The 13,754-nt window shown below is 39.7% G+C and overlaps 1 protein-coding gene across 1 annotated transcript in view; it reads right to left on the reverse strand.

Annotated features, from left to right (window-relative positions):
- cpne7 (copine VII) overlaps positions 1–13,551 on the reverse strand; it is a gene marked incomplete at both ends in the record, with an annotated part of 29,314 nt that extends 15,763 nt beyond the window's left edge. Inside the window, 8 exons of the mRNA XM_080039351.1 lie at positions 221–307; positions 529–627; positions 778–867; positions 949–1,032; positions 4,793–4,867; positions 7,822–7,896; positions 8,177–8,359; positions 13,378–13,551. Coding sequence (XP_079895477.1) covers positions 221–307; positions 529–627; positions 778–867; positions 949–1,032; positions 4,793–4,867; positions 7,822–7,896; positions 8,177–8,359; positions 13,378–13,551 — 867 coding nt within the window. The remainder of the gene's footprint in view (positions 1–220; positions 308–528; positions 628–777; positions 868–948; positions 1,033–4,792; positions 4,868–7,821; positions 7,897–8,176; positions 8,360–13,377) is intronic.
- Between the last annotated feature and the right edge of the window lie 203 nt (positions 13,552–13,754).

Genomic DNA, 13,754 nt, shown 5'->3' on the forward strand with positions numbered 1-13,754 from the left:
AATATGTACAGTGAGAGAAACAGAACAAAATAGTTTCAAGATATGTACAGCACATACATTCAGCCAAGTATTTAAAACCTATACTAATTAATATTGTGTGATGAAATTCTACAACTCCAGAATCCAATTTTGTTGTAAATATTTTTGGATTATTTTTGACAAGACAAATGCTTGGTGACTATTCTGATGAACATGTCACATTCCTGCAGCAGATTCCTACCTTAAGTTCACTGAGGATGACAACTCCTGAATTCTTATAGTTTCTCTTCTTCTGTTTGTACTTGGGATTCACACAATCCCATGTCACCTAAAACAAAGCCAGTGAAAAAAAAAAAAAATGAGGAACCATTCATGCCATTTTTAATTGCTTTTTTAATTGTTCAATTGTTGCTACTGTACAGTATGTCTTAAGCGCCATGAGATTTGCTTAATCTGTGATGGATTTCGGCAGAGTGAAATGAGAGGGCGTATTGGAAATGGATGAAACAGTTACACGGCTATCTCTATTCCGCCTCTCTGTTTACTGACCTTATTTCCACTGGAAATTTTCTGCATTTCCCTGAAGGTGGCGTAGAACTCTCCGATGTAGTCGTGTTTCCCTCTGGAGTCATAATCCCACACTAGGCACTGTGGCACACGCAGACACAACACTGTTTAGTATACTGGCTATCTGTTGGTTTGGCCATTCATATTCATTATGGTGCAGTCTCGGAGTGACTGACGCCTGTGTTGTTTTTTGCTGGTGTGGACTTGAACAGTCACTAAAGGTCCCTTTACCTTGAGCTTCCGGTCGTCATCACAGCTGCACAGGGATATGAGAGACACCTTGAAGGGCTCCCACACGGGATTCAGGTTGTTTTTAATCACCTGTTAAGAGTAGGAACACGTCACATATGAACGCAGAGTGGCACAAATAGTTGTTGAAAATGAGGAGGAAATCAGATTGACCTCAGTTCTGTGCACAAGCTGTTCTGTTTCGTCATCGTTGATTCGGTATATTTCCATGAATGGGTCTGACTTGCTGAAGAGATCCTGCAAAGAAAGTGGATATCAATACATTTTGCCCACTGTCACTTCACATTTACAATTGATTCAATTGAAGTGTTTCTTTTGGTAATAGTGGGTCATACTTCTTTCCAAAATTGCTGTAAATCACATGAGAAACATTTTGTTTTCTTTTTTCTATAATTTCTTTATAAACCTTAATTTGTCAGGAAGTGTAATGAGATATATTTAACAAAAGACAAATGAGAACAAAATAAAAAAAAACTGAATCTCATTTATCCTGGCCAAATGACAGAGAAGTATCAACGCAAAAAAAATGAATTTCAATATGTATCTTGGGTTGTTGGAAAGTTTGGTAGGAAAGGAAATGTATACAGATGGCTGTTGACACTGACTCATCACTGCTGATTGCAGAGGCAGAGGCAATTGTCTCTTTGATTAAAGGTCAGGGAGAAGCAGGCTTTCAATTTCCAGCACATCAAGGCTTTCCTTTTGGAAGAGACGTCATCAATGTGGTGATGCACCACTGAGAAAGAAGAGAGGATCTTTGTGACTTTTTGGTCACATGAGAATTTGGGAATATTATATCTAGTTATCTATAGGCTATCTAGTTATTACACTTTTTTCTCTCCCGCCAATGGCTTTATGACTTGCCTGCTATTTCCTCCCATACAGTTATATCTGAAGTTCTGAAATATCTTTATTGGTATCTCCCATTGCTATTTGAAGCTCACTAACAGAGACTTTAAACTTTCTTTGGCACTGCATTACTTACAATGTGCAAAACACGCATCAAAAATAGCGTTGTGTTGCTATCAACGTCATGCATTTGAATTGACTCATCGCTGGCTGTGCTGTCCATTTACATCGTCAGTGCTATAAATATCCTGCTAAATTGAAAACATGCAGAAGATTTTGAATCCTTCACGGCCATTTGGCGTAGCCTCAGTACATCCCCTGAGTCTCAAGCACAGGCGTCTGAGAGCAGAGCAGCACTGATTATTTAGGTCAATTGATTCTTCAGGGAGAAACAAACAATTACTGTGCGTATGTGTTGTGTGTGTGTGTGTGTGTGTGTGTGTGTGTGTGTGTGTGTGTGTGTGTGTGTGTGTGTGTGTGTGTGTGTGTGTGTGTGTGTGTGTGTGTGTGTGTGTGTGTGTGTGTGTGTGTGTTGGTCTACGGTCTACACTGAATGAGACAGTTAATTCTGCGTTTCCCGCCACATTCGTCAGATACATCTCCTGAGGGGCAGAGGCAAATAGAGCTGTAGCATCCGCTCTGTTGTCACGGCAACCGCTAGCCAATGGCGTCAGCAGCAATGACAAATCAGAAGCACATGTTAAAATTCAATCCCAGCCTAACAATCACAGTAATGTTAATCATTACAAAATTACCACAATCTATGATAGCTCGACTCGTCATTAATCCCCCTGTCTGTCGCTGGGTGAAGAGAGGTGAAATGGCTGACAAAGCAGTTAATTAGAAACAGTTTGCCGCTTCAGTACTCATCTGTCGTCGATGTGAAATAACTTGCAACACCTAAGTGTTCTGTCACAGTAGCTAATTAGCATTGATGTATGCAAATGTATCATACACCTGGTTGCTGATCAAATCAATTTCCTATGAGAACCTAATATTATTTTTATTTATTTTTGTCTTTTTTACCTTGCTATTTTTTGTGCATTATGCTTTGTATGTGTTTTTTGGCTAGTTGGCCTATGTGTTTTTACTTGTGTTTTGCTTTATGCAGCATTATGCTTTTGGTGTTAATACACAGCCTAGGGTATGTAAACTGGTATGAAAACAAAGAGTATGTACACAAAGGGGCCCACCGTAGCTAGCAACATACCTGTTTACAGAGCCAAGGCTGTGTATTAACACTTTTTTTTCTCCAGCGCACACACAGTACTGACAGTAGCGGATCGTTAGGTGAAATGCACTGGTTTTGACTAAATGTTATATGACAAGACAACAAGCATTCTCCAGAATCGCTTACGGAAAGCAAAACATAGCTTAAAGGAGAGTGAATATTAGGTTTACATTCATCAGGTGGTTTGACAGCACTCCAAATAAATGCTCTTCTTTGTCAGCTGGATGTGTAAATAGGCTAATGTTTGCACATCGGTTTTGTGCAAGTTACTTGAAAAATTATGCTAATTATTCAACGGCAAAGGTAATTTGTAACATTATTCATTTCTATACTCAAGCCAGCTCCAATCTGTGCTCTAGAAACCGCTTGGAAGCTTCGGCACACATGTTACATCTTGTGTCTGGAAACAGAAAATGAGACACTGAGTTCTAACAAGCCCACAGTTTGGCAGTATTTTATGATTATCCACTATCCACAGCTACTTTGATGTTTGCATGAAGGCTTGTCCTCACAGTGGAGCTGCAGGGTCCACACTCCACATCCAACTCCATCCCTCTCCAAATAAATTGCTGTAATGTCTTTTTTCCCAAAGTAAGTACATGAACACATTTGTGTCTTAGTGGCTCGTTATAACACACCATTAGTCCACAATGATTCACCCATAGCTGTAAGTGTAACACCCAAAATGTAACAATTTATTTGAACGGATAGAAATCTCAGTGGTAATCAGGACAGTTTAGACATAAGCACAAGGAGTGGATTCTCCCACGACTTCAGCAGAAACTCAGAACTTCCAGTAGCAATAATTTATTTTTAATGTTGCCCAAATGTAAGAGTTGTGAGGGAATTTTCAGTCTTTAGTATGGTTAATATTAATTGTAAAGATTAATAGTTCATTTATGCCTGTCTTGTGTGTCTGTCTATATCTCAGACAATATGTCAGCCTTGTAGACTGTTAGCAGACACTTAGGTCAGCTGTATAGATAAAGTCTCATCTCCTTCTACTCCAGAATGTTATCGTTCACTGTGTTCAGCTCTGAACCAAAACATTGGTACGCTTGGTGCCCGAGCCGGGGAGGTGTTAGAGATAGCAAGAGGTTAATACACAGCTCTCAGCATGTGTCTGTCAGAATTGAAGTGCAAGTCACCCGAGTTGCACCCAAGTTCTCCTTGGCCAAGTCTGTAATAAATATCGCTTTATAATTCATCCTAGTCTCCTGAAATATTCTTCCACCTGAGTTGACTTCCAACCTTGAAAGAACTTCCTTCACAAGAAATCAGATTCAGTCAGAGTATGTGTAGATTGCAAAACCGCAATTTAAAAAATAAATATTCTTGCTGACCAACGTTAGATTTTTTTCATCCCAACACTTCTAGGAAATCAAAGGCAACATGTATGAGTCGGGTGTTATAAGGCTTTCTCCCTAAGAAATAAAACAAGCGCAGATCATCAGAGTTGTAATTGGATGTAAGCTCCCGCTGTCTTTTGATTGAAATGTGCCTTCAGCAAAGTTTGCCAGTGTGAGAGCAGGAGCAGCTAAGGTTAGGGATTAACTAGCCTTTAAGTGGTGGAACCATATCATTTCACAAGTAATAAAACACATTTCACATGTGATATTATGTTATCTCATAGTATATTATGTACTTTTCATGTGCAAGTAGCCCCCCCCCCCACCCCCCATATGTTCTGTCCTCATATCGGGAAATTCTTTATCGATTTGAGATCAAATTTAAAAATAATCCCATACATTTGCAAAACCTCAAGAACAGTGATGCATTACTGGTACTCTCTGAGGTTGCACTAAGGAATCATGATTATTATATAACTAATATTACTATCCCTGTCTGATGCCAAACTGTATCTGATAAAACATAAACCGTGTCGCTATTTCCATTAAAACCGTGCACTCCACTCACCTTATCATCGAGCTTCTTGGCACAGAAGGAAAGCTCCACATACCCGTTGCTGCCAGAAATTTCCTCGGCGTGCACCTGAAAGGTAGTACAATTCATCAGTAAAATTTTGTATAGGTAGACATTATAAATGGCAAGGAATACCAACTTAACCACATGATGCATATATTTTTTAAACACAATCTTAAATCTCTTAAAAGCCACTGTTGTCACTGAATGAAACTGAAAGTCCACACAATATAAAGTAGTAAATCAAATTATATTTGGTTGCAAGCTTCCACATTATAATGGAAAAATGGAAAACATAAAACTAAAAAACATAAACCCCTCCACCCACCAACACATATGCCTTGATCTAATGACTTCCCAAAAATATATACACCATGTATTGTAATTCAAGACTGAATTTTCCATGTATTTTTCCTTTCCATTGCAACAACAAGCCTTAACGTTTGTAGCTATTGCACTGAAGTATGCCGTTAACAAAGTAAAGAGGCTCTTACTTGCTAACATGACAATATGTAATATTCCACTAATATTCAATGGTTTTACTACAATTTTGCTCCCTACGTACTTTGGTAGTTTCCAGCATGTTTTAAATAGTGCCACTGTCTTCCTCATCCTTGAAAATGTAGGATTAGTCACCAGAACCAAGATCATAGGTGGTCTAGAAGCTAAGCTACATGTAAAATAACAACCGTCTCTCGGGGCATGCTCTAACAGTGTGCCAAAGCTCATGTGTGTATCATCAAAACCACAATTCCTTCATATATTGCACCTATCTGCTGGACTTAAAGGAGTAATGGTCACTTTAAGGACCTGACGGTGGCCATTTTGAAAATGGGGCCTTTCTTGGCATCAAACTTTGGTAAACTTTTAGTATGTTTTTAAGTACATCTGATACTACTGTAATCCACTGAAAAACCTTTTGTTAGAATTTTTTGGGGGTCAAGTCATATCTGCAGCTGACTATACAGTAATATAGGATGGCCGATCGTTAAAACTCAAGAGTAGAGAGCCCCATTAGCTGCCAAGTAATGGACCTCTGCTACCAGTTTCAATTTGAATATTTAACTCTTTATTGATGTAAAAGTTCCCGCATACATCACAGTGCAACAGTAAAGTCTTGTAACTCTCTCAGCTCTCTACATGACTGCTTATACATGTGTCTGTACTTCAATGGAATCAATGCTAACCCTCTGTTTGGCCTACTACCAGAACACAGACATTTGCTCTCTTTTCGTTCCTTTGAAACTGAGCTACAGAGTGAGAGTGGACAAGGCCTGTTAAGGCTTGACAGTGATGATTGGCAAAGTAGGAAACTTGTTCATTTTATCAGACAGCATGTACTGACTGGTACCCAGCGGACGGTAAAATCTATATAATAGCTGTGGGCAGGAGGTGTGTGTGTGTGTGTGTGTGTGTGTGTGTGTGTGTGTGTGTGTGTGTGCGTGCGTGCGTGCGTGCGTGCGTGCGTGCGTGCGTGCGTGCGTGTGTGTGTGTGTGTGTGAAAAAAATCATCAACCTGCAGTCCGCCTGCCTCTCTCCTTTCCCCAGATCCCAAACAACAATGAATGCCAACTACTTATTCTAAGACCAGAACTCGGCTGTCCCTGGAATTGCCCCCTGGTTAAGGCAATGCAAAGGGCTTAGGAAAAAAGTTATGCTGGAGTCCTTGTAAGTATGGAAGTACAAAAATGTGTGTACAGTATGTGATGGTGTTTACAAACAAATCTGTACTCAGCAAGTTATGTCTTTATCGCATACGGTATATCCATTGTTGTATTCATTCATGCATACATTCAAAATATATACAGCATTTCTATAAGGGTTTGGCAAGTATATAGTAAGCAATTGGTACAATATTACAAATGCATAAAAAATGAACAAAGACATTTTAGTGTCAGCATGTGTGGGTAGCAACTCTGTGCAGGCAGAGGGTTTAACATAATGAATGCTCTGAATTCTCTATATTTGCATGGACGAAATGGTCAATAATTTTTTTTTTTTTTAAAGCCCTTGTGCGATTCCTCACAGTTATCCTGAATACTTTATAAAATATATATTATGTTGGCTCTGGTATACATAAACGATTACTGGCAAGAGATAACATTTCTAAAAAATGTAGTACATTTTAAAATTCACTTTGTCTTTTACCTTTCCCCTCAAATCATTGGTTACAAATCTAAGCCCATGTCTTTTCTGTGTAGTGAGTAAGAAGAGGTGGAGACGAGAGAAACACTGGTTCCTGCTAATGTGAGGACAATGGGACTGAACATCTGTACTGTGAAAGACAATCCAATGCAATACCATAAAGATTTATCAAATCAAAATCAAAATTGATCACAGCCGTAAGCCTACCTGCTGTGCATTTCTTATACGCTTGATTGTACATACAGTACATGGTGAAACAGACAACAGCTTTTTTTGCATCTAGTCTGCTCACAAGAGAGTGTTTTCCCAAACACTCAAAGGTAAAGCCTTTACTCTACAGACCAGACTGTAACACTGCATGATCGACCCCGTCCTGTGTTCTACATGTACTACCACAGCTGGCGTGTTAACTGCAACATGGTGGTTAATGAACCGATGGCTCTTCTCTTCCACATGAAATGTCCTATCCATGCATCATTTCTTATGGATGTTCTTGACTCCCTGTGTGTGTTGGCAGACCTTTAAGGAATGGTGTGCCCCATGCCACCAAAAAGTAATAGAAAGTGCCCAGAGCAGGTGTAAAGCATGAACATGAAGACATGCAATGAGTGAAGTCTCCAACTTTATCTTTTCTTTCTTTCTTTTTTAAAATAAGGATTAATTCAAATAGTTTATTGAAACTAAAGATAAAGGAAGTAGGCCAATTTAAAAACTAAAATGTCCAGATACATACTTATAAAATAAACAGACTGTAAGTCTATTATGACGCCCATCTATTAGACAGCCATTATTTCGCTCAGTTCTCAGTGGCCATTGAGACACCAGCACAATTGTATTCACCAGAGCAGTAGGCCATACACACAATGAAAGAAACCTACCGTGATGGTGGATTTTCCGGCATATTTCCCATACTTCAGCAACAAAGGCTTCACCATCTTCTTTTGGGCCACGATCTTAATAGTGCGAGATAAACAAAACGTTGGCCTTAAGCCCTGAGCAGAAATGAGCAGCTTAAACGGATCTGAGTCATCAGCGCCAGCGATAAGGATCCACCGCTAACTCTGTCACAGTGTGTAGCATATACTATATATCTACCATTAACAACAGAAAGAGAGATGCTTTTGCATGTTTAAGGTCTTTCACGTCGAACAAATCGCTTCCATTTGGGAACAAAACTAACCTTAATTCGGCGAGTCATCAAAATGAGTTAGTATGACAGAAGCATTTGCCTACCTGGCCAAGAGTGCACTCCACTCCGCCCAGGAAGTCATCATCGCGGGTCCCGATGCTGTGAGTGCCATGGATGTCATAAACTTCAAATCGCAGCTTCTGGACCTCCTCAAAGTAGTAGTCCCAAGAGAAAACCTTGGCAAAGACCGGGTGCAAGTTGCTCTTGATTACTTCTGTCCTGTCCAGCTGAGAGAGAACACATCAATTATTAATAGGTTGAAACTTCTATTGCTTTAACCTTTCTGTGCCAAAGTGATAGCGGGTGACTGTGGCTCAGGTGGATAAGCTGATTGGCCAACGATCCTAGGGTTGGCGGTTCGATCCCCGCCCGGCCACTTGTGTCATGGTCGTTGTGTACCTGGGCAAGACACTTCACCCACCTTGCCTCGTGTGAATGTGTATGACTGCTGTATGTTTGAGGTGGTGGTCGATGGCGCGGAATGGCAGCCACGCTTCTGTCAGTCTGCCCCAGGGCAACTGTGGCTACTATCGTAGTTTACCACCACCGGTATGACTGTGTGTGAACGAATTGAACCTGGAACCCTGTAAAGCGCTTTGAGTACCTTGAAAAGCGCTATATAAATCCAATCAATTATTATTATTATCATAGCGCGTTTACAGACTGTATTCTATATTATTTGCCAGACAAATTTAACAAGAATAGGATTAGAAAATGTAACATACAACATATACAATATGTATATCTTCCTGCTTAACACGAGGATAGAAGGGCAAATGTTATTATGTTCTGTCAAGAGGATGATATGAGTGGTGATTGCAGGGCACTGATATTTAATCTCTGCGTGCAGAAAACAACCGTGCCTGTCTTTCACTGCCTGAAAGCTGTGCTCTCTGGGGCCCCATCATCTCATAATGTAGGATTTAGCCTTCACACACGGACATACACACAGCTCCACGGATCTTTCCATGCCACTCAATTTGTCACAGGGACAAAACGTCATCGAATCATCTTCATTTTATTTTATTAAATTTAAAAAAAAAAGAGTAGATACGTGCAACAAAAATCCACACTCTGAATTCTCATCAGAAGCTGCAGCTATGTTAATGTTTAATGCATGTTTGGAGACTTATACTGCAATCTATGAATACAAAATGATACACCACAGAAACATCAAAGGGCATAATATAAAGATGATCTACCCAAATTAAATAATAGACTTTGATGAGTGACATGATGACTTTTGAATTGATCTTCTCTCTTTCTTCTTGCTTCGGAAGCAGAAACCTTTTTCAGATGAAAAAAGGATACAAACTGAGCTTTTAGGAATAAAACCCTCTTTCAAATAATAATTCGATTGCCAACCACAAAAACACACAAACCCACACACACACACACACACAACTTCATTACAAATCTATAAATGTGTAATTAATATAGAAAAGGCCTCTCAGTAAAGGTGTCATCATGATCCGTCTACGTTCTAATCAGTAATCAAGTGGGGTTGAGATCTAGTAACTGTGGAGGCTATAAAACATGGATTTATATCATGTTCATCAAATTAACCAAACCATTCAGTCAGTTCTCTTTCACTTTCTACAATATTTCCTTTCCCTCAGAAAAGAGAGGTTTTCTACATAGGATGAAAGTGAAGACTCAGATTAACTTTGTATCGATTTGCAGCTACCCTTCCATCTAATGGGACAAATGGACCAAAACCATGCCGGGAAACATTCCCCCACCTGTATGGAGGCATCTTAACTATCTTCTACTTTCATCTACACGCCTCATGTAGTATGTTGCCCGAAAAATCTGTGAATGAATATAATTTGTAATTGGAGTGTTGTCTTGACCTATTGATTTTTGCTTTGCACACTTCTATAAGTAACAAGGTTGAACACATTGATTTGTTTTCAATCTTGTTATTTGTTGGCTTATTACCAATTTGCAAAAACATTCATTGGTTAGTAAATGGCAACACAGTTAACATTTGTTGCTTAATAATATGGCTTTGCTTTGTAACATCTTCATTTGCTTGAACTGAAAAATATTAAAAATACTGAAAAGCACTATTTGGGTTGAAAATAATCAGACATTTGTCTCTGCAGTTTTGGATGAATAAACTGACTAGTTCTGCAGTACACACAAACAAAAATTATAGTAAAAGACTAACAAATGGTTAGTAGCAGGGAGAGTTGTACTGTTTCCTTTTCACACTGGCAGATGCCTCAAAAAAAAAGAAATAATTTCAGGCAAGTACTTGGCTTCCCATTTCTCTTGATTGTCTTTGCTTGCCTTCCCCTCCTCTCCTTGAGCCATCTGGATGGACAGATTTAGGATGAGTCTGTAGAGTCTGTTTGTTGATGAAAGCTAATCAGAGCTATACGGAGGATACGTTGTGCTGAAGTCTGTGATGCCTGTTTTGTGTTGGTGTGGGGCCAGAATTACAGAGGGGATCTCTAACATAGAAAATGAAGGCTATTTCTAATCAGTACTGCCAGGTAGATAGAGAGGTTATTCAGCTCGATCAGGGCAAGCCCCGTTAGCGTAGGTTACAGTTTTTCTCAGTTGCTTTGGTGCTTTTCTCAGATCAGAATGAAAATTCTCATAACTATTAGTTCAACCTCCGCAACATTTAGTCATTTGAGCACATCATAGTAGCAATTTCTCCTTCCTCTGAACAAATTGCAAATGCTTTTGGACATGTATCAGTTGCTTTCATACAATTCTCTGCTGTTTTATAACATTGTCATTTGCTTATGTCATGTCAGTCAAAATGAACTATACTTATGGATGCTGAATAGTCGTTCCCAATAAAACTAATAGTCTTAATTTCATTGCTTGAGTCATTACATACAAAATCGTTGAACTAGTTATCAAATTCTGTCAAGCAAATTTTATACCTTTTCTTTATCATAGATACTTTCCTTGCTGCATTGCAAGGGATAATATCCGTTGTGATGTAGATGAAAATATGTGGCCAGACAGACAGGAACGTCTGGATGTGCCAGAATGATTTACCTATATATGTTCAGTTACAATATGTCCTGTTATATTGTTCACATTTGTGCACAGCTCTACCAAAAGGGTGTTTTTTATGTTTGTTCTAAATAAGTGACTGAAGTGTATTTTTCTTTTGCACAATGCTGTAGAATTGCAAAGAGCATATACAGTAAAAATGTGAAACATACGTATTCAGTGTCTTGTACTCACTTACTCCCATAACTACAGCAATGTGTAACTTTGCTGTAGTTTTCAAATGGCTGTACAAGTAGTGTATAGTGCTGTCTTGAGCATTTTCAGGTAGTGTCACCGAGTTCTGACCCTTTTTTTGCATTGGAAAACACTGAGAGAATAAACTGTCATAATGAAAACATGACAACGCCATTTGACTATCTTGTTCATAAACAATGGTGTCAAGACTTCTCATTTTGATGACACTGGCAGTTTCATTTACATGAATACTTGCTTTTGAGGAATAGACTATCCATTTTGAGCAAGTGACGTACTCTTGCAGGTTATCCACCAGGTTTTGCAGTTTGCACTAATTGTTTTGAGAAATGCACTAACTGCTGCGCAAATGTTAATAGTGATGTGAGAAAAGCACCAAAGTGACTGAGAAAAACTGTAATATTAATGGAAAGACCAGTGTGGGATTTAATTTGTTTTTATGTGAGCATGTAGAGGTCAGTTTACTCATAAAGCAGAGACTATCTCTCCACACTGCTGCTTTCTGTTTGGTCCTTGATACCCATCAGTTGGTGAAATATGGTAACAAGTAAATAAAAGCAGAGGTAGTACAAAAGTTAGCAAAAGCAAGTAAGAGGGGGGCATACAGTATGAGCTCACAAAAGAGAAAGGGGGTGACAGTGACATGTGTGGGCTCAGCCTCTTACTCACTGACGTAAGTTAACAATTTTCACAAGCAATGGTGCCTCCCTGTACTGAGGGACCTGACAGTGGAGGATTGGACAACTTGTGTGCACGAGTGTCAATACTGATGGAAGAAGCAGATAAATACTACACAATAACAATGCTCTATTACAAGTTAAAGTCCTTCGTTCCAATTTTTCCTTGAATTGGTAAAACAAAAGTATTAGTGGCAGGCATGGATGGATGGATGGATGGATGGATGGATGGATGGATGGATGGATGGATGGATGGATGGACATTGAACTGAGGTCAGTCATCTCATATAACAACCTCCTTATACCAACAGAAAATTGATAACTGCTCAGCACCATATGCATGTTTTTATTATAATTGCCATGACAAAAGTATATACCCAGGCTCTGCATTCATACAGCCCCTCTCCGAGAGCATCTGCATGAAACAGTTCCCATGTGGCAGGAATCGTAGAGATACAGCTAATAATTACCACCGATTCCCCTGAAAAGAGAAATTTTTGTTGGATGGAGGATGGCAGGGGAATACATCTATATAATTAGTTATCTGAATCCTTGGCTATGTTTTTAACACATCCTCTGCTTAATTGAGACCTGTGTTTTGGCCTTCCCCCATTAACTAAATGACATAATTAACAGGGAAATGAGAGACCTCACGCTTCAAATCAGCTTAGGACCAATCCAAGAAAGTAAACAATTTTGTCTGTAACACAACTCATCTGACTGCATATTACCAGTACTGTTTGTGCATAAATGTATATACTGCTGGACAATCTGCAGCCTACATAGCCGGCAATCTGTCCGACAGCTGTTGTGTGTGTGCTCTTTCTGAAAACATCTGGGAGTGCACCAGCACATTAATATAATTATCTCCCTGGTTGATCTCATGTATGACAACACAGATTGTTGGGGTTAACTGGAGTAAGACTGAAAATGCATCCCAATGCATAACATGTCACCTACCACCTACCACCTACCACCAAGGGTGAATCGTTAAATCTGAGCTTTTTTCAGATTTGTGACACTGGACATAGAGGGAAATTGCGGTGTTAGCATGAAAAATAACATGTTGCTCACATCACCCCTATGTGCTCAAAATGTCAATCATTTGTAATCTGTTTGTCTGATTCAAGACATAGATTATTTGCAAGTTGAAGAAAATGTGGTTAATCAGATATTGGGATTAATAAAGTAGAGCAAATTTGTTTTTAAAAAGCGTTGTGCTGTTGCCTATAGAAGTGGTTAACGAGAAGATATCAGCCTCACACTTTCCCCAAAGAGGTCCAATTGAGCATTTCTTTTAAGAATGAAGAAAAAATACCACAGATGGGGGGGCTTACCTCTGTCCACTGTCCGTTAGTCTGTACCATAAGTATGACACAGGGGTCTGACTTATTCAGCGTGTCTCGGTCCAGCAGACCTTTGCAAGACACACGCAGCTCCACTTTGGAGAGGCAGGCAGCTGGGCCGCTGAGGCTGGTCGCTGGGGAGGTGGCCTCCTGGACGTCATTCATCCTGACTTCAGGGCGTGAGGAGCTGCCAACCAGCCAAGCAGTGCCGCGTCAGACGGTCGGTTCACTCCGAGAGAGGTGGGGAAATGTTGCTTTGGTGGAGGGATCTGGGTTAGGATGTGCTGTTCTCACAGCTGACGGGCTCTTATGACTTGGTACAGAAAGAAAACAGAGATCCCTGTTGAGTTCCCATGGGGGAAAACCAA

Source organism: Ammodytes marinus, assembly GCF_949987685.1.
Source record: "Ammodytes marinus genome assembly, chromosome: 1".
NCBI classification, from domain to species: domain Eukaryota; kingdom Metazoa; phylum Chordata; class Actinopteri; order Uranoscopiformes; family Ammodytidae; genus Ammodytes; species Ammodytes marinus.